This window comes from Balaenoptera acutorostrata, chromosome 20, assembly GCF_949987535.1.
Source record: "Balaenoptera acutorostrata chromosome 20, mBalAcu1.1, whole genome shotgun sequence".
NCBI lineage: Eukaryota > Metazoa > Chordata > Mammalia > Artiodactyla > Balaenopteridae > Balaenoptera > Balaenoptera acutorostrata.
The window spans coordinates 7,516,396-7,543,957 of record NC_080083.1 but is presented as its reverse complement, the minus strand read 5'-3'; the positions used below and the strand labels follow the sequence as shown (position 1 = coordinate 7,543,957).

Below are 27,562 nucleotides of genomic sequence, written 5' to 3'. Positions count from 1 at the left end.
TATTCATCCAACCATCCTTCCTACACACACTTACTGAGTCCCTTCTATGTGCCAGCATGAATCTAGGGCTTTGGAAGAGAACGAGAGAGACAAATACCTGACCTCAGGGAGCTGGTACTCCAGGGACAATAAATGCCTAACACTGTGCCTTTTGCAAAGTACTCAAATTTTTGTTGTTGTTGTTAACTAATTGAATAAAGATTAGTCAATTTGTTTAGACTAATTAGTATTAGTCCAGAACAATAAGACCTCAAGCAAGGAAAATCTCTTAACTTACACGTCATCCAAGGAAAGTCTCACCACAGCATCTTTAAAATCTACCGCAAGCAAATAATTTTTTAATTGTAAACCACTCTCATTTTTCTCCCTATTCACTGCTGGCTAAAGGTTACCATAAGAAGTTTTAAATGTAACGTTAAAATTTAACAAAACCGTTCACAGAAGAACACAAATGCAGGGTGGGAAAAGGCCATCAGAAGTCATTATTTTGGCCTCTGACCTGAATTTGAGAAACCTCTGTGTGCTATTCTCGAGTCATCCAGGCAAGCTAAAATCAAGCAAATAAAACCAAAGGGAACAATTCTTTACTTTTACCTTAATGTCACTGTCATGGTACCTGAAAAGTCGAAGGAGGAGAGGAACGGGTGATTAAAAAAATAAACAGAATTCTTAGGTTTTGTCTATTTTTTAAATTGAAGTATAGTTGATGTACAATGTTGTGCTAATCTCTGCCGTACAGCAAAGTGACTCAGTTATACACATGTAGACTTTTGTTTCCATTATCGTTTATCACAGGATACTATAGTTCTCTGTGCTATATATTAGGACCTTGGTGTTTAAAAACCTAACAATTCTAAGTGAAAGGTGAATTAGCTGCTCTGCCAAATGTCTGGTGACTGAGCGCCATCTGCTGGTTAGTGATTAAAGTACAAAATAAATGTTAAGCAATCCAATAATTACCATTTATTACAAGCAGCTCCTTAACTTTATTACACAGTGGAGTCTTGAAAACACGTTTAGAAACAGAAAGAGTGAAAGTCAACAATATGCTTACATATTACGAGGGAGTTTCTGTTGTGCCTTTTCGACACTCTTTTCAATAACAAATGTTCTACGTCTTCTTTCACTTTTTTCTGCATGACCAAACACACTTAAATGATAAATCCAATGAGAACCCAATGAGGCTGACAATTTGCATTTAGGCATTAGGCGTGCCCAGTGATTTCCACCTTTGCTTCAACTTGTTTTCCCCCTTATTTGTTTCCATTCTCACTCATTTAAAGATACAAGGCACTAAAATATTCAATTAATTGTGCAAATTAACACTGTTCTCTGGACAAAGATGCAAGTCCAGTAAAATGAAATTATTGGCTGGCAGGGAGTAGAATTAAACACTACAGAACTCTACAGGGTTAAAAATTCTATGCTAGTAGAATTTTATATTTGTCAGCTGATGTACAAAAATCCAAATTTGGCATTGAGACTGTTGAAGGGTGTGACTAATGTATATGCTCAAGATGCACAAAAGCCAAGCACCGCCTATACAGTCATCATTTCCACCTCAATAACCTTGTTTCTTATCAATTAATCTAGTTCATATCTAAAAACTCAAATTCATAATAACCATGGCATCCTCTCCCTCTGGAGCCAAGGCCCAGAAATCTGTAGTCTCCCTCAGGTGATTTTTATGCAACCAGCCAGGCACCAATACACAGATGGGTATGGAAATTACAGGTCTGGAAAAAGTAGGGTTAAAGAACGAGGGAAACCATAAGGGTACAAACCCTACTCACTCTACAAGGGCGATCTCAAGTCTCGTTCCATCCAGTTCTTCTCAACCTCCTCCACCTCACATGGCTCTCTTTTCCAATCTCCTAGACTGGGCATTTATGGCCCAGGCCACATCATTTAGCACTTACTTATAAACCATCACGGACTGTTCTCCAATTCTGTTGAGCAGGATAGAAAGACATGCCACCTCTGAATTCCCCTCTGCTAAGATCAGTGACAGCAAGTGTTGTGGAATGTTTATAGACCACTTCACAAAAGCATAAATATACACCTTCACAAATATTTATCTCATCCGAACTTCACAACATTTTGAGGAGTCATGATTATTTTCATTTTACAGAAAACGAAATGGAGTCAAGATTCACACCCAGGTTTCCTAACTGTAAACCCTTAGCTCCGTCCACTGAATTACGCGTGCAAAGTTAGCAATCCTCGGCTGGATTCTACTAAGTGCAGCGAACAGGAGGGCAAAGTACTCAAAGCCAGTGAGAAGGAACAGATGATGAGGGTCCCTGCAAGGGACCAAAATTCAGAGAAAGGGAGACCCGAGAAACGAAACCCATAGCCAAGGTCACGGAGATGAGTTCTAGTTCTCCTTCTGCCATTAACCCGCCCTGGGTACAATGACAGTTTCCTCATCTGTAAACCAAAAAAGTAATCCCTTCTCTGCTTATCTTGAAGATTATTATGACAGTCAAATAAAATAATCTGTATGAAAGTGCTTGGCAAATACAGAAGAGGGGGAGGGAGAAACAAAGTTTTTAAAAATTTATTTTATTAAATTTTTTGCTGCATTAGGTCTTTTTTTTTTTTTTTTAAGGATTTTCTTTTTATTTAATTTACTTATTTATTTATTTATTTATTTATTTATTTATTTATTTATGGCTGTGTTGGGTCTTCGGTTCGTGCGAGGGCTTTCTCCAGTTGCGGCAAGCAGGGGCCACTCTTCATCACGGTGCGGGGACCGCTCTTCATCGCGGTGCGCGGGCCTTTCTCTATCGCGGCCCCTCCCGTTGCGGGGCACAGGCTCCAGACGCGCAGGCTCAGTAATTGTGGCTCACGGGCCCAGCTGCTCCGTGGCATGTGGGATCTTCCCAGACCAGGGCTCGAACCCGTGTCCCCTGCATTAGCAGGCAGATTCTCAACCACTGCGCCACCAGGGAAGCCCCTGCATTAGGTCTTCATTGCTGCACACAGGCTTTCTCTAGTTGCGGCGAGCGGGGGCTGCTCTTGGCTGTGGTACGCGGGCTTCTCATTGCAGTGGCTTCTCTTGTTGTGGAGCAGGGGCTCTAGGCACGCAGGCTTCAGTAGTTGTGGCTGGTGGGCTCTAGGAGTGTAGGCTCAGTAGTTGTGGCGCACGGGCTTAGTTGCTCTGCGGCATGTGGGATCTTCCAGACTAGGGCTCAAACCTGTGTTCCCTGCATTGGCAGGCGGATTCTTAACCACCGTGCCACCAGGGAAGTCCCTCTTTTCTTAATAGACAAGAAAATCCTTTTTTTTCCCCCAGTTTCTTTACAATTTTCACTTACAAGAAGCACAAGTTGGAAAGTATTATATAGGCTTTATAAAAAATAAATCAACATAACTTACAATACAGTGTGTATAGGTAACTCCTTTCTTCTTACTGCTTATTCACTGCCTGGAATTTGCTTCCTTTTTCAATTCCCAAGTGAGTTTTATCATTTAAAGGTAATGCATGAGGACTTCCCTGGTGGCACAGTTGTTAAGTATCTGCCCGCCAACGCAGGGGACACGGGTTCGAGCCCTGGTCCGGGAAGATCCCACATGCCGCGGAGCAACTAAGCCCACGAGCCACAACTACTGAGCCTGTGCACCACAACTACTGAAACCCGCGCACCTAGAGCCCATGCTCTGCAACAAGAGAAGCCACTGCACCACAACGAAGAGCAGCCCCCGCCCGCTGCAACTAGAGAAAGCCCACACCCAGCAAATGAAGACCCAACGCAGCCAAAAAACAATAATAAAAGTAATGCATGAAGTAGGAAATCTTTTTATTTTCCCCATCAAAAGTCACAACTGTACCAGTAGTTAAGGACTGCAACTCAAAACAAGATACCATTTCTCACCCATCAGATCAGCATAACCCAACCAGTTCTGTAACACCCACCGACACCTACGGTGTAGGGAAATGGGCTCTCCCATATACCGTCAGAGGAAACGTAAAGCACTATAACTTTTAAGAAACAGACATGGCAGAACCTGTTACATTTTGAACACCCATACCGTTTGTCCCAATAACCCCACTTAGGGGAATCTGTCCTATAGAGGCAGAAGCCACATTCTTCATGGATATTTACCGCATCATTGTTTGTAATGGCAAAAAACTAAACCACTCAATATTCAGCAAATGGGGAGTAGCTGGAAAAGTGACTGCCTCTTTCTATTGTGAAATAATGCAGCTATTGAAGAGAATTTTGTTAAATCTATTTTTGTTAGAGGAATGCCCAAATTTAAATGAAAAACAGTAAATTACAGAGTAATATGTAAAATTCTTTTTTTCACAAAATAGGAAAGGAAAATGCATATTCATGTAACTACACTTGTAAATATATGTACAAGCACAGATAAATGTGGTGAGGTTAACACAGGTTATGTCAGGAGAATGACACTGGAGGGAAGGAAGGGGGAGAGGGTATTAACTTTGGGTCATACCTCAGTGTGGACTGACTTGTTATAATGAGTGTGTATCATGTGGATAATTTGTTTTAAATCCAATTAAAGATGAGTCATTTCCCCATAGGGTGGGAGAACCAGGGAAGGGGAGCTAATAAGGCAGCAAAGACCCACAAAAGTAAAGACCACTTAAGTGAAGACTATCAGAGGCACTGAAAGGGTTCCTCTTCTTTCAAAATTAAGAATGGGAAGCAGAAACTAAAAACCAAGAAATGCCAAAACCAAACATCTTTTTCCAGGGGGAAAAGAGCAATGGAAGAGAAAGATGTGACAGGAAAAGTCAAGGAAGGAAGATGAAAGAGGGGGAAAGAAACAAGAATAAACAGCTTGCGGATGGATGGGGCAAAAGTCTACAGAGAAGCCCTGAGGAGGAAGCTTAAACATGACAAACGGGTTTGCGGTGACACAGAGGAAGGGGGAAAAGATGAAAGAGAACTGAAAGGTAAGCGATTCCTCCTCCAAAGCTGGAAAGTCCAAGCAATCAACCCTTCTCTCCTCACTCTCAAGGCAGGAGAACCCTAACTTTTAAAAATCTAGAAACTGGGAAGGTCTGAGTCTGTCTCCCCTTCTACTGACTTACATCTCCACCTTGTGACCTGTTCAAGACATAGCTGTGTGTGTGTGTGTGTGCATACATACATACACACACACACACGTACAGATACATATGCGTCTCAGTGTATATGTGCATGTATACTTATACATAAGTATACATGGCTATATACATATATACACATACATATGTAATATATACACTAAGCATATATGTAAAAGTATACATTGTTATATATTGTAAGTATGTGTGTATAAGTATGTATACATATGTATTATATAAAAGTGTGTATACATGTGTATTTACGAATTTTAAAATTCAAATAGAACATATAGACAAAGAAACCAAAGCGTACAGCTCAAAGATAATTCACAAAGTGAACACCTCCAGTTAATCACTACCCAGGATAAGAAACGGAGCATAGGCAGAACCCCAGGACCTCCCATGCCCCCTTCCGGTCACTACTTCCCCCAAAGGGAACCACTTTCATTACTGATAACACCATATACAAGGTCTGCCTTTATAGGAATGGAATCCATATAGTACGCAAGCTTCCGCCTGGCTTATTTCACTCAGTGCTGTGTTTGCACACGCTTCTGCCTGGCTTATTTCACTGAGTGTTGTGTTTGTGAGATGCACCCAGTGTGTGGTGTGTGGCTGTAGATCGTTTCCTCTCATTAGGATCATTGTATAAACACGCCCTCATGTATTTATCCACTAGTGTTGGTGTTCAGTGGTTGTTTCCAGGTGGGACTATTTTAGAAGGATGCTATAAACACGTACATGTCCTTAGTACATACAGTTCAGTTCTCAGACAGTTTTCCAGAGTGGTTGTACAATGACGGTCCCCCCAGCAGGACATGAGAACTCCAGTGGCTGCACATCTTCGTAACCCGAGACGCCTGTAATTTTAATTCTAGCCAATCTGGCAGGCGTAATGGTATGACAGCATGGTTTTAGTTTGCAATTTCCTGATGACTGGAGAGGCTGAACACATGAAAAGGTGTTCAGCCACTGGACACCCTCTTTTGTCAAGTACAACGTCAAGTCGTCTGCCTATTTTTTCCCTAAGGAGTTGTCTTTTTCTTGATTTATGGGGGGCTCTTTATATATTCCAGATATGACTTATGTAACAGATATATTCACTGCAAATCTAGATTCCCATACTATGGCTTGGCTTTCACTCTCTCTGTGGTATCTTTTGATACACAGAATTTCTTATTTCAATGAAATCCAACTTACCCTGCGTTTCTTTCACGTTCAGTCTTTGTGTCCTGTTTAAGAAATCTTTACCTATTCCCAAGGTCATGAAGATATCTTCCGGGCTTCCCTGGTGGCGCAGTGGTTGAGAATCTGCCTGCCAATGCAGGGGACACGGGTTCGAGCCCTGGTCTGGGAAGATCCCACATGCCGCGGAGCAACTGGGCCCGTGAGCCACAATTACTGAGCCTGCGCGTCTGGAGCCTGTGCTCCGCAGCAAGAGAGGCCGCGACAGTGAGAGGCCCGCGCATCGTGATGAAGAGTGGCCCCCGCTCGCCACAGCTGGAGAAGGCCCTCGCACAGAAATGAAGACCCAACACAGCCATAAATAAATAAATAAATAAATAATAACATAAGCATTACCAAAAAAACTTTAAAAAAAAAAGATATCTTCCAACGTTTTCTTAAAGTTTTATTTTACCTTTCACATTTAGGTCTACAATAGTTCTGGAATTGATTTTCATGGAGGGTTGACTGTAGAGGCTAAGATTTTTTTTTTTTTTCCATGTGGACATTCAGCTGACCTAACACTATTTATTGACAAGATCCTCTTTTCTCCCCTGCACTGCAGTGTCACCTCGGTCATAAATCAAGTGACAACATGTGTATGGAGGGCTGTTTCTGGACTCTATTTTGATCCACTGGTTTATTGGCCTGTCCTTGTGCCAACACCACACTGCAGCTTTATGGTTAAGTCTTGATAAATGATCACGTGAGTGTTCAAAACTTTTGTTCTTCAAAATTGCCATATACACCTTAGAATCAGCTTAAGTGACGGACAAAAAACAAACAGAAAAAACTGGCTGGGGAATCTAAACGGGTTTGCTCTCAATCTACAGATCAATTTTAAAAGAACTAACATCTTTACAGTACTGAGTCTTCCCAATCTGTGAACATGGTTATCCCTCCATTAGGTTTTCCTTCCTTTCTCTAAATGCTTTATAGTTTTGAGTGTAGAGGTTTCATACTTCTTTCATTTGACTTATTCCTACATATCTCCTGTTTTTAAAATACTATTTATTATCAATAGCATCTTTTAAGTTTGTTTTCATTTGGTACGTCTTTGTGGTCCAGCTTTCGAGGCCTTCCTAGGAGAGGAACCAGCAGGTTGCTGCTGCGAGCTCATGGCCAGACTACGCTTTATCACATCCACACGGTGACAACTGGCCACCTTCAGTGACTTGAGCAACAATGTGGGATTGCAACCACTGATATTTACCTAGGCCTCAACGTCTCTGGGTTCACTCCCTTGATCAGTCATCCAAACGGATAATCCTTTACCATCAGTATCTATTTGTAAGTCAGGCTGCTAACAGAGCTTCCTTTCCTAGCCCACAAAGAAAAAAAAAAAAAAATCTGGGCTAAATGACCTTCAAGTGATAGTCTCGTTAGTACACACATAACTGAAACACTTCAAAAGAGCTACTCTGTCAAGTTTGAGACAATTTCAAGATATTTAAGAGCACTATTTAAACATTCTACTTCATAAGCTCCAAGACATACTGCTAGACAAAAAAGATAACACACAGTAAAGAGGACATTTTACACGATAATTCACATTAAAAACTGAAAGGGTGAGAGAGTGATTGGAGATGTATGTGTATCCTTATACACGTGTATTACCTTTCTAAAAGGATACACAAAAAACTGTTAGAAGTTGCTGCCTCCAGGGAGGAAAAGGGAAAAATGCATGCCAGAAGTGGGAGGGCACTCGAGTTTTCATTGATAACCTTTTTGTACAGTTGGGTGTTTACAATGCGATAAACATCTTTAAAAGTAAATGTATGTTTTAAATTTCTTCAAAAGTATTCTATTCATTCCCATTAACCACTGGAATATCCCAAAGCATCAACATTCTAGCCTGACACTATCAAACTGCCTCTTCCAGAAAAGAAGTCAAAAAAATACTTGGTCATATGACATATCCAGTTTTTCTCCCCAAGAAAACATGGTCACCGTACACTTTGCATAGCTAGTATCAGACCAGTAGTTAATACAGAAAAAAAAAAAAAGTGCTAAGGCAACATATATTCCAGATTTTTCAGGTCGGTCCATGTTTCGAACACTCCCTTCTTGTCCCTAAGTATCAGTCCCTGCATCAAATTAACCTATTTAACCTATGTTTCTCCAGAACATGAGGACAAAGTCAGAAGCTATTACCTCTCAAATGGAATTAAACAATAATTAACATAAAATGCACAAGATCATCTGTCTACAGCAGAAGCCAGTTCTATGAACCTGTATAAATGTGTTGCTATTGAAACTGGGTTCTACTTCAAAAGCACTTCTCCTAAACCTCTGCAGGAATACAGGTAAGAGTAAATAGCCCAGCTTCTTTAAACAGTGAACTAGAGATTTAAAGCAATTATCCAAGTTCCACTTGAACCTAAATAAAATAACCCAGAAGGCCAGTGAGCTACCACTTCTCTGGGATTTCAAGAATTTGCTGAGGTCACAGTAGTGAGGAACCTGGAGTCTCTGCTGTCAGAAGAAACTTCAAGATGAAGAGAATCACTGTTGCTAAGGGAACACAGAGGAGGGTTGGTACACCAGTCCTACCCAACATCTCTATGTCCTTTCTCCCTTGTTATCAGAATTCGATTTTGTTCAAGGCTCCACTGCTCAGGGAACATAAGCCTGTCCTCAGTTTCAGTTCAGGGATGTATCTATCCTGAATAAACCAAGCCAATCATGGCAACTCCATTCCACCATGGTTCTTGGTATAACATAGCATGTGATACAATCCTAGCCTATTTCTGTTTTGAGCCAAAGTCCACTGTGAAGCTTCCAGGAGGTGTTTTTTTCCCCTCTTAGAAAATAACTGGAAAATACAAGAGAATCAACAGAAAAACTACTGAAAACAATCAGAATTAGACTGTTTACATATAATAGCATCCAGATATCCAGTTTTCAAATAAACATCAAAAAGCATGACGAAATGAAAAACTGAATTTAAAACTACCACCAAAACTATAAAATACCTCAAAATAAATTAAACCAGAAATGTGTATTTGAAGAAAACATTCTGAAAGGCCTGAAAGATGGCTTGAACAAACAGAAAAAAACCCCATATTCTTGGGTAGGAAAATTCAACATTATAAAGGATTAAGATTTCTACCCACCACCAGAGCCTCCCATCAAGCCTCTTAGATAGCCTCAACCACCAGAGGGCAGACAACAGAAGCAAGAAAAACTACAATCCTGCAGCCTGTGGTCCAAAAACCACAGTTACAGAAAGACAGAGAAGATGAAAAGGCAGAGGGCTATGTACCAGATGAAGGAACAAGAAAAAACCCCAGAAAAACAACTAAATGAAGTGGAGATAGGCAACCTTCCAGAAAAAGAATTCAGAATAATGATAGTGAAGATGATCCAGGACCTCAGAATAAGAATGGAGGCAAAGATTGAGAAGATGCAAGAAATGATTAACAAAGACCTAGAAGAATTAAAGAACAAACAAACAGAGATGACCAATACAATAACTGAAATGAAAACTACACTAGAAGGAATCAATAGCAGAATAACTGAGGCAGAAGAACGGATAAGTGACCTGGAAGACAGAATGGTGGAAATTCACTGCTGCAGAACAGACTAAAGAAAAAAGAATGAAAAGAAATGAAGACAGCCTAAGAGACCTCTGGGACAACATTAAACGCAACAACATTCGCATTATAGGGGTCCCAGAAGGAGAAGAGAGAGAGAAAGGACCAGAGAAAATATTTGAAGAGATTATAGTCGAAAACTTCCCTAACATGGGAAAGGAAATAGCCACCCAAGTCCAGGAAGCGCAGAGAGTCCCATACAGAATAAACCCAAGGAGAAACACGCCGAGACACATAGTAATCAAAGTGGCAAAAATTAAAGACAAAGAAAAATTACTGAAAGCAGCAAGGGAAAAACGACAAATAACATACAAGGGAACTCCCATAAGGTTAACAGCTGATTTCTCAGCAGAAACTCTGCAAGCCAGAAGGGAGTGGCATGATATACTTAAAGTGATGAAAGGGAAGAACCTACAACCAAGATTACTCTACCCGGCAAGGATCTCATTCAGATTCGATGGAGAAATCAAAAGCTTTACAGACAAGCAAAAGCTAAGAGAATTCAGCACCACCAAACCAGCTCTACAACAAATGCTAAAGGAACTTCTAAGTGGGAAACACAAGAGAAGAAAAGGACCTACAAAAACAAACCCAAAACAATTAAGAAAATGGTCATAGGAACATACATATCAATAATTACCTTAAATGTGAATGGATTAAATGCCCCAACCAAAAGACATAGACTGGCTGAATGGATACAAAAACAAGACCCATATATATGCTGTCTACAAGAGACCCACTTCAGACCTAGGGACACATACAGACTGAAAGTGAGGGGATTGAAAAAGATATTCCATGCAAATGGAAATCAAAAGAAAGCTGGAGTAGCTATACTCATATCAGATAAAATAGACTTTAAAATAAAGAATGTTACAAGAGACAAGGAAGGACACTACATAATGATCCAGGGATCAATCCAAGAAGATATAACAATTATAAATATATATGCACCCAACATAGGAGCACCTCAATACATAAGGCAACTGCTAACAGCTATAAAAGAGGAAATCGACAGTAACACAATAATAGTGGGGGACTTTAACACCTCACTTACACCAATGGACAGATCATCCAAAATGAAAATAAATAAGGAAACAGAAGCTTTAAATGACACAATAGACCAGATAGATTTAATTGATATATATAGGACATTCCATCCAAAAACGGCAGATTACACGTTCTTCTCAAGTGCGCACGGAACATTCTCCAGGATAGATCACATCTTGGGTCACAAATCAAGCCTCAGTAAATTTAAGAAAATTGAAATCATATCAAGCATCTTTTCTGACCACAACGCTATGAGATTAGAAATGAATTACAGGGAAAAAAACGTAAAAAAGACAAACACATGGAGGCTAAACAATACGTTACTAAATAACCAAGAGATCACTGAAGAAATCAAACAGGAAATCAAAAAATACCTAGAGACAAATGACAATGAAAACACGACGACCCAAAACCTATGGGATGCAGCAAAAGCGGTTCTAAGAGGGAAGTTTATAGCTATACAAGCCTACCTCAAGAAACAAGAACAATCTCAAGTAAACAATCTAACCTTACACCTAAAGAAACTAGAGAGAAGAACAAACAAAACCCAAAGTTAGCAGAAGGAAAGAAATCATAAAGATCAGAGCAGAAATAAATGAAATAGAAACAAAGAAAACAATAGCAAAGATCAATAAAACTAAAAGTTGGTTCTTTGAGAAGATAAACAAAATTGATAAGCCATTAGCCAGACTCATCAAGAAAAAGAGGGAGAGGACTCAAATCAATAAAATCAGAAACGAAAAAGGAGAAGTTACAACAGACACCGCAGAAATACAAAACATCCTAAGAGACTACTACAAGCAACTTTATGCCAATAAAATGGACAACCTGGAAGAAATGGACAAATTCTTAGAAAGGTATAACCTTCCAAGACTGAATCAGGAAGAAACAGAAAATATGAACAGACCAATCACAAGTAATGAAATTGAAACTGTGATTAAAAATCTTCCAACAAACAAAAGTCCAGGACCAGATGGCTTCACAGGTGAATTCTATCAAACATTTAGAGAAGAGCTAACACCCATCCTTCTCAAACTCTTCCAAAAAAATTGCAGAAGGAACACTCCCAAACTCATTCTATGAGGCCACCATCACCCTGATACCAAAACCAGACAAAGACACTACAAAAAAAGAAAATTACAGACCAATATCACTGATGAATATAGATGCAAAAATCCTCAACAAAATACTAGCAAACAGAATCCAACAACACATTAAAAGGATCATACACCACGATCAAGTGGGATTTATCCCAGGGATGCAAGGATTCTTCAATATACACAAATCAATCAATGTGATACACCATATTAACAAATTGAAGAATAAAAACCATATGATCATCTCAATAGATGCAGAAAAAGCTTTTGACAAAATTCAACACCCATTTCTGATAAAAACTCTCCAGAAAGTGGGCATAGAGGGAACCTACCTCAACATAATAAAGGCCATATATGACAAACCCACAGCAAACATCATTCTCAGTGGTGAAAAACTGAAAGCATTTCCTCTAAGATCAGGAACGAGACAAGGATGTCCACTCTCACCACTATTATTCAACATAGTTCTGGAAGTCCTAGCCACGGCAATCAGAGAAGAAAAAGAAATAAAAGGAATACAAATTGGAAAAGAAGAAGTAAAACTGTCACTGTTTGCAGATGACATGATACTATACATAGAGAATCCTAAAACTGCCACCAGAAAACTGCTAGAGCTAATTAATGAATATGGTAAAGTTGCAGGTTACAAAATTAATGCACAGAAATCTCTTGCATTCCTATACACTAATGATGAAAAATCTGAAAGAGAAATTATGGAAACACTCCCATTTACCATTGCAACAAAAAGAATAAAATACCTAGAAATAAACCTACGTAGGGAGACAAAAGACCTGTATGCAGAAAACTATAAGACACTGATGAAAGAAATTAAAGATGATACAAATAGATGGAGAGATATACCATGTTCTTGGATTGGAAGAATCAACATTGTGAAAATGAGTATACTACCCAAAGCAATCTACAGATTCAATGCAATCCCTATCAAATTACCAATGGCATTTTTTACGGAGCTAGAACAAGTCATCTTAAAATTTGTATGGAGACACAAAAGACCCCGAATAGCCAAAGCAGTCTTGAGGCAAAAAAATGGAGCTGGAGGAATCAGACTTCCTGACTTCAGACTATACTACAAAGCTACAGTAATCAAGACAATATGGTACTGGCACAAAAACAGAAACATAGATCAATGGAACAAGATAGAAAGCCCAGAGATTAACCCACGCACCTATGGTCAACTAATCTATGACAAAGGAGGCAAAGATATACAATGGAGAAAAGACAGTCTCTTCAATAAGTGGTGCTGGGAAAACTGGACAGCTACATGTAAAAGAATGAAATTAGAACACTCCCTAACACCATACACAAAAACAAACTCAAAATGGATTAGAGACCTAAATATAAGACTGGACACTATAAAACTCTTAGAGGAAAACATAGGAAGAACACTCTTTGACATAAATCACAGCAAGATCTTTTTTGATCCACCTCCTAGAGTAATGGAAATAAAAACAAAAATAAACAAGTGGGACCTAATGAAACTTCAAAGCTTTTGCACAGCAAAGGAAACCATAAACAAGACAAAAAGACAACCCTCAGAATGGGAGAAAATATTTGCAAATGAATCAACTGACAAAGGATTAATCTCCAAAATATATAAACAGCTCATTCAGCTCAATATCAAAGAAACAAACACCCCAATCCAAAAATGGGCAGAAGACCTAAATAGACATTTCTCCAAAGAAGACATACAGACGGCCACGAAGCACATGAAAAGATGCTCAACATCACTAATTATTAGAGAAATGCAAATCAAAACTACAATGAGGTATCACCTCACACCAGTTAGAATGGGCATCATCAGAAAATCTACAAACAACAAATGCTGGAGAGGGTGTGGAGAAAAGGGAACCCTCTTGCACTGTTGGTGGGAATGTAAATTGATACAGCCACTATGGAGAACAATATGGAGGTTCCTTAAAAAACTAAAAATAGAATTACCATATGACCCAGCAATCCCACTACTGGGCATATACCCAGAGAAAACCGTAATTCAAAAGGACACATGCACCCGAATGTTCATTGCAGCACTATTTACAATAGCCAGGTCATGGAAGCAACCTAAATGCCCATCAACAGACGAATGGATAAAGAAGTTGTGGTACATATATACAATGGAATATTACTCAGCCATAAAAAGGAACGAAATTGAGTCATTTGTTGAGACGTGGATGGATCTAGAGACTGTCATACAGAGTGAAGTAAGTCAGAAAGAGAAAAACAAATATCGTATATTAATGCATGTATGTGGAACCTAGAAAAATGGTACAGATGAGCCAGTTTGCAGGGCAGAAGTTGAGACACAGATGTAGAGAATGGACATATGGACACCAAGGGGGGAAAACTGCAGTGAGGTGGGGATGGTGGTGTGCTGAATTGGGTGATTGGGATTGACATGTATACACTGATGTGTATAAAACTGATGCCTAATAAGAACCTGCAGTATAAAAAAACAAACAAAACAACTAATACTAAACTTTCATTGGGTTATTTGTATGGAAATATGTTAATATAAATGTTTCAGACATTACATGAAATTTCTAAAAATCTTATATTTGTATTTGTATGGAAATATGTATGGAAATATGTTAATATAAATGTTTCAGACATTACAGGAAACTTCTAAAAATCTTATATGTTCTGGTATAAGGTTATAAGTAATAATCCTAGTTACTACTTTAAAATGTATATCTCAGAAATAACTAATTTTCTTGTCAACTGCATTATTATGAACTTTCATCAAATCTTTAACCATGGTCATTTTTAAGTCTTCTGTCATTTACAGACAGTTCTGGGTGTACTCTGATGATTTTGCAAATATGTTCCTATAAAAGGGTTTCATCTTCAAGAAATTCATGGAAAAGACTCTGACAAGTACAGGTTTCTGGTAACTGACTGTACTGCTGAACTGAATGAATAAGCATTTTCAGAACTCTAATGAAAAACTGATGAACTCATAAAACTGCTAACAAAAGATCAAGATAAAAAAAAATTAATTACATGGGACTGAGTGAACTGATGAGGATGAGTATAATTTTTGTGACTTTCTGTCTGAATTTAAAAAAAAAAAAATCCCACAAGGACTCAGAGGCAAAGAATATACAAATCAATTTTCACTGCAAAGTAAAGAGCTGTTACAGTGGAGGATTACTGGACTGAATGTCAATATTATGACATAGTATGAGTGTGTTTCATGTTTGGTAATTGCAATCATTGTTGCTTTTGTTGTGGTCATCCATGTACAATGCTTGGTGTCAGTCTATCTCTTGTAAAAATAAAATACAGTGTGTGTGTGTGTGTGTGAAAAAAAAAAAAAGATTTCATGTAACCCCAATTTTTAAAAAACCAACAGTTATTTCTCTTTTTTGGAATTAGATTAGCTGAGTTTTTTTTTTAATGAAAATTGTTTAAAAATAGTACAATGACAGAAGACTAGCCCTATCATGTACTAAAACTTAGAATAAAGCCACAAAATTAATGGTGTTAGCGCAGAGATCAATGAAATACCTTACAAAGTCCAGAAATAGATCCAAATATATGGGAATGTATTATACAATAAATATCTCAGAATTTGTGAAAATATGGATGACTCCATAAAAAAATGTAGTCAGTCACAAAAATAGGAAAAAAGTGCGATTCATACTCTTCAAATTCCAAATGGATCAAATATTTAACAGAGTAAACAAATTTAACAAAAATTTAACATCAGAACTATCTTCATATACTAGATTGGAATAGGATACAAAATTTAATAACACTCTTTGGAGAAGACTGTATGGAAATAGGCACTCACATAAGTTGCTAGCACAGATCTAAATTAGTTCTATGAAAATTATAAATGCATATATCCTTTGGCCCAGCCATCCTTCTTCTAAGAACTTATCTAGAGATAGACTTTCACACATATGAAATCCCTTATGTACAAGGTTATTCACCACTATATTTTTGTAATAGAAAAAAAACTATGTAATATATATACACAAATGTAATAGAGTAGAAACAAAACACATATCAATAGGAGACTAGTTAAATTACAGTAGTGCACACAATGAAATATAAGGCTATAAAAACTAATGCCAGAGGATTCAATTACAACATCAACCCTCATATTTCAAAACAAACAAAAAACAAAAAAAACCCATAACTAATGACAAAACCTCATGTGCTGGTTTGGGAAGACCTCCAGGAAATTTAGATGACAAAAGAATGCTGTAGAATAATTTGTGTAGTATGCTACCGTTTGTGTAAAAGATGGAGGGAAATAAAATATTCCTATTTGCTGGTATATATTCAAGAGAACCTTGGAAATATATACCAAAAATCATTAACACTGATATTTGTTGAGGAGGGGGGCACACAGAAGGGAGGGAGGCTTTCCACTGAACACTGTTAAGTGCTTTTAAAATGTCTCAGCCTCGTGAATACATTACTTATGCAAGACATACCCTCCTTCCTCTCCTACTGAAGTTTGGAGTGTAGCTGGGAACTTTCTATATGTATTCTCGACCAAGAGGAATCGGTCTAAAGACAAAGGCAAAACAAAGACATGGCCAGAACCTGGATCATCACCGACTGTAGAATTAACCACCCCTCTCAATCCTCTAACTTGGAATTTATTATATGGAGGTATTTTTCCTTATGTAAGTGGTTTTGCGTAGGGTTATCTGTTCCCTGCAGCTGAGGGCATCGTGACTGTAATACTAGCGCGTGAGCCAATAATACTAGTGCGTGAGCCAAACCAGGCACCCCCTTGGTGAGGGTAAGAATAAACACCGTCTTTTTTTCTAGACCTTTTAGGTGCTTTCCTTGGTCCTTCTCCTCCTCTGACTGCTGCAGACACAACCTCCCTTTCTAGTCTGCATTGTATATACCCATTTGCACTGAATTTCTGTCCTGTGTTTATGTTTCCCCTGCCTGACTGAACTCTTTCAGAATGAGCATTATAAAAGGTGAACAAACCCCACCAGGGTCGCCTCTCAGCCCACCTCATGTGCCTCTATTAACTTCTGATTCTAATCTCCGCTAATTAAGAGAGTAGGTAGACTATGTACCAAAGTTACTTATCTTTCCATCAAACCACCCCAAATAATCAGTGAGGCAGAGACAAAAAGCGAGGGGTGGCCCCAAGTCCCATTTCATGTTCCCCTCTGTGAGCATAGGCAAAGACTACATTTCCCAGCCTCCCCCGCAGGCAGGTTGGAGCCATGTGACTGGTTACGGCCAACGGGCTGCTACATATGCAACTTCCAGGCGACGGCCTAGGAGAGGGGGTGAGACCTCCACACCCTCTCTCTCCTCCTCTCATAGTGAGCATGGAGGTCTCCTGTCAAGACAGCACAGCCACATGGTGGGAAACCCTGAATCACCCTTTGAAGGGAACTGTCCCAGAGAACCACCAGACTTTATATGAGGCAGGCAAAAAATGCTTTCATCTGGTATTCCCGAGGGTCCCAGGTTTGTTTACAGAGCCCAGCCAATCACATCCTGACTCAGTCTACCTTTCAATCAACAGAAATCTGCTGAGCGCCTGCTATATACCAAACTCCCACTAGGTATTAAGATACTGGAAAAACAAAAGATTTTCATTCAGTGAGCAACCAGTTAATAACCATTGTGTTAGGTTTTGGTCCCCATCCTCACGGTATTTAAAATTTAGATAGAGAAACAAAATATACGCTTGCAAGAAAATATTAAAAACCACATGGCTTCCCTAGCTAAATCAACTCCCCACTAATACTCCCTCAAAGCACAATATGTTTTTCTGCTGAACTGATTTTACTTATTTGTATGAATCTTTAATTCATGTCTGTCTTTCTTGCTGAACTGTAAAGAGCTCAAATGCAAAAACTAGTTTTTTGTTTTTGTTCTTTTTAACTGTTTAGGGTTTTTTGCCACCACTCATAATAGGCACTCAAAAGAAAAGCTTCCATTTACCACATTTTTGATTCCTTAACTAGTTTTCATTAAATTATCAGAGAAATATTAATATTCTTGACCACACTTAATACCACCTTAGTTCAACTATCCTTGGGATCACTGACAGAGAGAAGCACATCTTTACTGATTTCAGCATATCCTTTACATGCCAGATGACTCAGAAAGTTAGTGTATTTCTGGGGCATAAGTAAAAAGGATAAATAATTATGGCTTATCCGTTGTCTCACAGCTAATGATGCAGGGGTATATTCCTCAGAGAGTTCCTACTCCTGGAAGAGTCAGTTCGTCCTGTGTTCATAACTTCAAGCAACATAAAGTATAAACGAATAATTTTTTAGGAAATCTCAGTACTATCAGATGGAAATCATCCCTCTTATAAATCACACTTTAAATTGAAAGAAAACATTCAATCATCTAAAATGGTAGAGGGGCAATACTTTTAATGGAATATTCAATGTAAATTTTTCTTTTGCCTCCCTTGGCTGCCAATACAGTGAAATGAAATATAAATTGGAAGTGTATATATATATATATATATATTTTTTTTTTTTTTAGCAGCTCCAAGGAAAAGTAAATATCTGAAATTAAATGTAAAGCTCACACTCTAAGAAAATGTGAACATTATCTTCTATTCTTTTGATGGTAGCAGTTGGTCTGCTTGTTAATATTGCATTCCTGACACATAACTACCATCTCAACCTCTAAATAACTTCCTATTTCCTATAATCCTCAATATACTTGGTGGTGTGAAGATTAAAGCTTACCCAATTAGCCACCCACTACAGCCGAGTTAATCACATAATCTCTGAGATGGTCACAGAGCAGTGGAGTATGCAATGATTTTTCTTCTCTCTTTACAAAGATTTAACTAATTGTGAGAATTGGCAATGCTCTCAAATATAAAGGGCAGGAGGGTTTCAATCAAAGCTGTGTCACTGCTTTATAAATTAGGGCTTATCTTCTTCCAAGAGACATTGTTACACAGAGACTTCTTTAACAAGTTTCCAAATGCCCTCAATTAGTCAACCATTGCTTACTGAGACCAAGTCTCACATCAAGGCTTACTGCTTTAGAATAAGGATCAGTAATCCGTAAGGTAAAACTCAGATTCCGTCACATGACAGCTACGCATTCAATTATGGGATTCCTACACTCGTGTGTTTAAAGAAAATGCTAATCCAAACTGAAGTTTGACAGTACTCTCCTCGCCTTAATAAGTCCACATATGACGAGGAAGAGGAAAGTTTTGCGGGGGTGGGGGGGGTGGGGGGGTGGGTAGCAGAAGGACTCCTGAGAATGAGGGATGGGGAAGAGAGAGAAAGCAAAGACTTGGGGTGAGAGAGGAGGAGGAGGACACAGAGGAAACCAGAGAAGAGGAGAGGGCTCAGGAGGACAGAGAGGGTCGACAGTTTTCAGGGAGTCCTGGTTGGGTCAACTGATCTTGCGGTGTTGCCGCCAGTTATCACGGGGCTTATGAACTACCGATGAGCAGAACACCCCGTTCTCCAACAGTACGTGTGGTGACGGTCTAGCATGAACGACAATACGTGCCAGAGAGAGCAGGTCTATAACATTTAAGTTCCGATAAGGCTTCCTGACCAATGTTTCTGTAGGTTGTGACCTAAAAGCAAGACATGAGCCACCCCCACCCCCTCCCCCAGTGACAAGGCAACCCACAATGATATCAAGAATGACAGAAGCCATCAAAAATACTGGAGGAATCCAGAGATTAGGGAAGCAAACAAAAACGATGGAGGAGCCCAGAACTAGGAATCTGCAGGACTGAAGAAATCTTTGCGAGTCACCGGAGACCATCAGAGCAACCGACGGGCAGGGGAAGGAATGAGGTTTCTCCAGGGACAGAGCTGAAAGGTCCCCGACAAGGTCTCAGAAATGAGCGGGCAGCCTGACAGTCAGGAGGTGGGAGGGCAAGGTCCAACTGGGAACCCATTTCCAATTCATGTCTACAACTGAATTCAGATCCTCAGAAGGCTAGGTCCAAGCAAGAGTTATTTGGGTATGGGAGGTTGGGGAAGGAAGAGGAGGCCTCAAAGGTGGGGATTTGGGGTTAAAAAAAGGGGGGGGGGGCAAAAATAACTCTGACATGGGCAGGTGGGTGAAATCAAAGACTGGAAACTCTGTCCTCAAATCTAAGACAGTCTGCTTCTAGCAATTTCCTTGACTTTAACCTGTGCTCGTGCACACACTCATCCATACACGTACTGCCTGCCTCGATCAAGTCTGCACTGCCGCCATCCTCCCTGATGAGCTGGGGTTGGGCAGTGCTATCTGGTGTTCATTTCACAGCCCTTGAGTAGATTTCCCAGGGCTTCCTCTACATAAGAATTTGAGAATGGTTTTACCTTGTATGCATTTCCTTACTGATCAGATTCCCCTAGAATGTCTGTAGGACTTGCACTTTTTTGGACAGTTATGGGCTGAACTGTGTCCGTCCCCCCCACCCACCCCCCACCCCCCGGCAAAACTCATTCGTTGAAGTCTTAACCCCCAGTAATCCAGAATGGAGCAATATTTGGAGATAAGTTCTTTAAAGAGGCAGTTAAAGTGAGGTCATGAGGGTGGGCCCTAATCCAGTAAGAAAAGGAAATTTGGATACGGACACACACGCAGGTATGACAGAGGAGAAGACAGAGAGGGAAAACGACCATCTACAAGCCGAGGAGAGAGGGCTGGAACAGATCCTGCTGTCATGGCCCTCAGAAGGAACCAGCTCTGACGGTGACACCTTAACCTTGGACTTCCAGCCACCAGAACTGTAAGAAAATACATTTCTGTTGTTTGAGCCACCCGGTCTGTGGTACTTCATTACAGTAGCCCTAGCAAACTAATACAGACAGGTATACACAGACATGGGTCCAGTAGGTCTAAAGCAATCCTAGCCCGACAAGGATTCACCAGTAATTCACCTTCCAGGCCACCTACCATTCTCTTTCCTCTTTTTACCTCAACGACTTATGCACTCTTCACAGTGAGCAATATCTAATTGCCGCACTGGTTTCTCATCCTTGGGCATATTCCATGGTGCCTGGAATGGACCATCACGGTCTGTTCTATCCATTTTACCTCATCAAGCCAATCCTCAGACGTCATGTCTCCTCCACAGGGCTCACACACTTTTAAACTCTTCTGGACGCTTATTCTGAATTACTCTAGATTTCTGTGTCTGAATAAAACATATATGGTTCCCTCAAAGTTTCATCTTGAGAGCATGGAAATCAGCCTGGCCTGTTACCTTCATTATTTCAAACCCTCAGGAATTAGTTACCCCTGCTTCAGTTTCCCCTCAGGCTGGTCTTTCTGTCCCTGGGCAGCCCAACCATTCACCAATAAGCAACACCTGCAGGCCCACCAGGTGGATCAGCCTTAAACAGAGGGGGAGCAGGGGGCGTCCTGGTGATAGGACTTCAGAGGCCTTGGTGGGCCTCCAACCAAAACACCTCTGCTACTGACCTGCTAAATTCCCTAGAATCTTCCTACTGCTTCATTTACTTTGGGCTCAAGGAGGCTTCAGCTAAAATACGTCCAGGAAGGTAAGTCGCTGCCAGCATGGATTGCATTGCTAGAATGAATGTGCGACTGTTTACCATCAAGACCACAGCCAGCAAGCCGGGCACTGAGGAAACGGACACAGGAGGAGCCGTGGGAGGTGAGAATGGGAGGGAGGAGAGCCAGGTGCAGAACACGAAACGAGACTGGTCAGGGAGGCCAGGTCCCCCTCAAGCACTCAGGGCTGGGACAGGAGGGACACGGGGTCTCCGGGAAACAGAGGAAGAGACAGGAGCTCGCTCCCCGCCTGAATAACATCTTGTAGTTGTAAAGGCTTGAGAGTTTACAAAGCCCTTCACATTCCAATCACCTCACCTGGTCCAAACAATGAGAGAGGCAGAACACACACCACCCCCCCCACCCCTTTTCAAGTCAATGATTCTGAAGCCCGGATGACTGGCTAGGAAGCAACAGAGCCGAGTCCTTCTAATTCCTGGTCCAGCTCTTCTTACGGTGCAACGGTTAAGAGTTCCCACCTGAAGACACACAGATCTAGAGGAAATCCAAACTCTGAGACTGATTAGTCTTAGAATCATGTGCAAGTTACCCGACCCCTCCAAGCCGCAGCTTCTCTCCTGTAAAGTGGGATGTTAGAAAGATCTGAGCGCAGGCCCGTACAGCTTAGCATAGTGCCCGGCACACAGAAAACACGCAGATGTAAGCCGTTAGCGCTCACGTCTCGGACCCCGTGGGAGAAAGCAGTGGTTCTCACCCTGCCACCCACCCCCGAGGAGCCCCCCACCCCGCCCCCCCATGTTACTGCTACCCAGGCCGCCCACCAGACTACTCGTTCAGACTCTGCAAGTATATGGTCTGGACGCTTGTACCTTTTTTTTTTTTTTTTTAAAAGCCTCGTGGGTGATTCTGATGCTGAGTGCCACAATTAAGAACAAGTGATATAAAGCAGTATTTCAAGCTGGAAGGGGCATGTCAAACCACCTGAGGATCTTGTTCACATGCAGGTTCGATTCAGTAGGGTGGGGGTGGGATCTGAGACTAATTTCTAAACACAAACCCAGGTGACGCTGAACCTACTGAACACGGCGTGCTTTAAACAGCAAAGAAACAGGTTATCACAGGAGAGAAGAGGGGTGACCAAAAAGATGGGGGTGACAAGCAGTACAAGTAATTTTGACATACTGAGATCTAGAGAAGTCATTCTGGCTTATACATGAGTTAACTTGAATTTTACGCTACCTAAAACAGCCTGTTTGGGGCCTATCAAACATACATTGTACACCTGTTTTTAATTACTAAAGAAAAGGGCGCACTGAGCAGAAGACCGTCCATGTTAAAAAATAAAGATTAAAGGCCCCTCCTTCCTGGGACGCCGACGTTAGTCCTCCTTTGATAATAAGATTCCCTTCCCAGGTGCCAAGTCCATCCTGTACCTGCTGTACATATACATCCTGGTCTGTTTTTTTGAAACCTTGAAGAAATGTATCCCTGACTTATTTAATGTTCTCTGTTCTGACAAGATATAAAACTGTGCTAAAAACCCTGCTTCTCTGGAGCTATTTCTCAGAGTGATCTGGGGCTAGTCCTCAGTTTGGCTCAAATAAGACTCTTTTCTATTCTTATTATTATTTTTCGTCGACCCATGTGAGGGGGGGGGACCAAAAATCAGCCATACCCCCCAGGAAGGCCTAAGGCCCAGACTCGGCGGCGACCCCCACGCAGGCCGGACCTCGCCCGCTGGTAAGTCGCTCCTCTTCCTCTGCAGCCATGTCTGACAAACCCGATATGGCCGAGATTGAGAAATTCGGTAAGTCGAAATTAAAAAACAAAAACGAAAGAGAAAAAAAACCACTGCCTTCAAAAGAAACGACTGAATAGGAGAAGCAAGCAGGCGAGCCGTAATGAGGCGTGCGCCGCCAATATGCACTGTACATTCCACAAGCATTGCCTTCTTATTTTACTTCTTTTAGCTGTTTAACTTTGTAAGATGCAAAGAGGTTGGATCAAGTTTAAATGACTGTGGTGCCCCTTTTCACATCAAAGAATGGAAAACTACTGACAACGAAAGCCGCACCTGCCTCTCCCATCCAACCTGTCTGGCTGGCAGGGAAAGAAAAGAACTTGCATGTTGGTGAAGGAGGAGGCTGGGTGGGAGGACAATGAAATCTAAAGAGTAAACTGGTCCACGGTGTCCTGCGGGCTGTAAAATGCAGTTTAATGAGTCCCATTTTTTGTTGTTGTTCAAATGATTTTAATTATTGGAATACACAATTTTTTAAGATGCAAGTCAGTTTTAAAACCTGGGGAAAAAAGACCTAGGGCCCAAGTTGGCCCCTCAATATCATTAAACGACAATGAAGCAGAGCCTGACACACAGGAGGCTCTCACCCAACAGTCATCGTCACTAGTTGTCAGAACGGCCACCTCCACGACAGAGGAGGCTTTCCGTGTCTTCTCCTCCTCCAACCGTCACCTCTACTTGGACCCTCCTCCCCTATGAAATTTGCTTCTCCCACCCCACAATACCTTTACTACATTTCTGCACTTCAATGTGAAGACCCGCCCTGACAGAGGGTACTCTCTCCTCGCCTCAGATCTCCTTGCTCAGGGGTTCTTTTTCACCAGCCCTGAATCACCACCTTCCCCCTCCCACTTCACTCCTGCATCCGCCAGAGCAGTGTCAGGCACCACGAAGGACCAGCCAGCTCACCGAAGGCCTCCGCGTCCACTTACAAACCGTGCCCAGGACACAACTCCTCCTTCCCTGACTCCCGGCTTTTATTTCTCCAAACGAACAGCTCCAAGGCTTCATCTACCTTCCCGAATTTCATCGTTTCTTTCTACAAACCTTGGATCCCACGCTCCTGAGAAAGGCCAGGTCCGACACGCAGCCGCTGCATCCTCTTCGGCTCGCCCTTGGGCCGTGGTTTTTCAAGCCTGGCTGCAGATCAGAATCACCTGGGGCCCCTCTATGACCACGCCCTCCACGCCCCCAGATTTAATTGTCTGAGGCTGAGCCTTGTTAAAAAAAAAAAAAAACACCGCCCCTGGGAAGCAGTATGACTCCTTACCAGGAACAAGCTGCCGCCCCACAATGAAGGGCATCATCGCCCCTCGTGGGGAAGGCGGGGAGAGGCGGGTTTTATCCTCATCTCACCTGTGATGGTTCCCACAATGACGTTAAGAGAGTTCTAGAAGCAGGGGGGGGAGGCCAGTTCTAAAGATGTTACAATTTATACTTCATTAACCTCAGCTGGGAAGGCCGGACCGCTTCTCTGGGTTCTTCCAGCAGAGCCGGGTACAGAGCAGCCGACAACGCTGGAGAGTGTGAATTACTCTCCGGCAAAGGACAGAGAGAAGAATCCAATGGACCCACGCCTCTAATTCTATGAGCCACAGACTACAACCTTTGGACACATTTTTATAACAAGTCAAGTAAAAAAAATCATTTTCAGGGACTTCCCTGGCGGCCCAGTGGTTAGGACTTCGCCTTCCAAAGCAGGGGGTGCCGGTTCGTTCGATCCCTGCTCGGGGAGCTAAGATCCCACGTGCCCCGTGGCCAAAAAACCAAAACATAAAACAGAAGCAATATTGTAACAAATTCATTAAAGACTTTAAAAATGGTCCACATCAAAAAAATCTTTAAAAACTCATTTTCCAACACAGATAAGAACATGACTTCCAGAGTTTAAAAGGCTGCTAACATAGGAGAAAGCTCAACCTAAAGAATGAAAAGACATTTTCTGACTTGTCTGTATTATACCTAAATAGCCTTTCTCCAAGATGGGATTCAGCTAAACATATCTGGTTTACTCAATCTAGAAATTTAATGAAAACTACATTGCATAGAAAATGACAGTCAAACCCTATAAATGAACAGACTATATTTTACTAGTTAAAGAAATTAAGGCATTCAGGAAACAGCTGTAACCTCTGCAAATAAATTTCACCCACCACATAATCCCTGTAAAGGAAAACATCGTACCTGATGAGATCTGGTTCTGCACCCTCGTTCTTAAAGGATGTCAGAAGTAGTCTCTCTCGAGTTACAAGACCATCCAAAAGGTTTTGTCTTCGGTCTCCTTCCAGCTGTGTTCTGCAGGCATCTCGTTAAGGTCCAAGAGCAGGTGAATTACCTCATTTGACCTATTATGTTAGTAAGTGAGCTCTCCAAGTCAGAAAGGACTGTTACAGACTCTGATCAACCCTACCCAGAAGAGGCCTGAACCAACCTTCTCCTCCTGCTCTAACCTCAGACTTCACTGATCCTTCCAGTAAAGGACCTGGACAGAACCATCGCAGAGGAACTTACAAACACTGACACAGTTCCGCCACACGAGATACTTCACGGAGAAATATAGTTGGTAAACACGATTTTCCTCCCAGCGGCCAACCCTGAAATGTCCTTCCTCTCAACGGGGCAATGTGACTCAGGGAGTCATCAGGCTTTGAGTTTTAGGTCACAGTGGTCAAGGGTTTTTCCTAGACACTAATACCCTAAGATACTCTGCTAAAAAAGGAAAAAGGGAAAGAAAAGTTTTCTATGTTGCCCCCTTTCTTCCATGTTAATGAACACCTGTTAACACACCTGGAATATATTTTGTAAAGGGCTACTTTATGCAACAGATTTGCTCTAAAAAGCTGTTACCATCAGCTCATTAAACACATTGCGTGAGCTTTAATTCTAAACAAAATTACAAAGAAATAATCGTATTTTAATGTGTTGATCTACTAAGCATGCTCGACTAGGAGTCCAAAGGCCTGCTAGTGCTATTTTGATCATTTCCTATGATCCTGAACCAATTACTTCACCTTTTTGAATCTGTTTCTTTATATGGCACCTAGATAATCTCTCACACCTCTTCCGGCACAATCCATGGCCACAGTTTTCCTGGTTCCAGTAAAAGAGGGAGACTACTGCTTTGGATTTCTGGATTTATAGATCCTTGTCCTTTCAAGAGGGGATATTAAACCCTGCATTTAGGCCCCAGAAGTTTGAGAACTTGGCAGAATCAAGTTAAGTTTCCCTGGGTGGGAAAACCACGGCCCAGTGAATCTACTTTTGTTGATCATTTTGAATAGAAAAAGCTGGCCAGCTAGCAAAAAAAGCAAATAAACCCATCAAAAATGTTCCCCAGTAACAGATATTAGTTAGAAAAATCGTAAGTCCCCCCCAAACCAATGTAACTAAGGAGTGTTAGTGACTTTGAATACTTAAAAAATAATAATGGATACATTCTCTCAACATTCCAGAATGCCATGCTTTCCTGAGAAAAATGACTACCATCGCTTTTCCGTTTCCTGCTTGACTACAGTCATTAAGAGCCCATCTTGGAAACCGTGAAGTAGCAACTGTAACTAAGAAACAGTGAGCCTAAGTCCTTCCTCTGTACTAATAAAAGGGCCAAATATTAGCCTTCTGATCAATGCAACGCCAAGAATAAATGTGTTTCAAATCAGTGGCAAATTGCCAATAAAGCAGAAGGCTCTTCTATCTAAAAAAACGCTCCTGGGGGTGGGGAGAGACAGAACCTATGTCATGAATCATACAGGACAAAACTGAATTTTAATCATGGAAAACTATTAACTATATCACAATGCTGATTAGCTTTGTCTTCTGTTCTACGCTCAGCCTACTCCGGCAATCTGTGGTTTTGTTGGGATTTTAGTTATCCACCTATCCAAGCAAGCATAAGCTGAACGATAATCCAATATTACAATTAAGCACAGATCTGACTGGCTCAGGGGTTTAAACATAAAAAGTAAAATCACATATCGTTAGAAGACGACTTTGGAGAACTTTCTAATACTCTTAGAGTAAGAAAGATCTTTCTAGTCAAGAATGAAAACCCAGAGGCCATGAAGGAAACACTAAATCTGGCTCTATAAAAATTTTAAATATCTGCAAAATAAAATTACAAGTGACAAATTAATAGTGGCAAATTTTAAAACAGCAAAGGATATAACAGGGCATAGAAAAAAGAAACAACAATAATGCTAATCAAATGAAAAAAAATGCAGTTTCACATTAGTAAAAG

At 40.9% G+C, this 27,562-nt stretch overlaps 2 protein-coding genes across 4 annotated transcripts in view; one reads left to right on the top strand and one right to left on the bottom strand.

Annotated features, from left to right (window-relative positions):
* The window catches only part of STX8 (syntaxin 8), a 262,491-nt gene that overhangs the window by 215,806 nt on the left and 19,123 nt on the right, over positions 1-27,562 (bottom strand). For all 3 annotated transcript variants that reach the window (XM_057536811.1, XM_057536812.1, XM_007166336.2), the window contains exon 4: positions 25,510-25,620. In XM_057536811.1, the coding sequence (XP_057392794.1) occupies positions 25,510-25,620 (111 nt within the window). The remainder of the gene's footprint in view (positions 1-25,509; positions 25,621-27,562) is intronic.
* On the top strand, positions 23,292-23,402 carry LOC103013570 (thymosin beta-4-like). Its single transcript, XM_057536813.1, has one exon. The coding sequence runs from the start codon at positions 23,292-23,294 to the stop codon at positions 23,400-23,402; it is 111 nt and encodes a 36-aa protein (XP_057392796.1).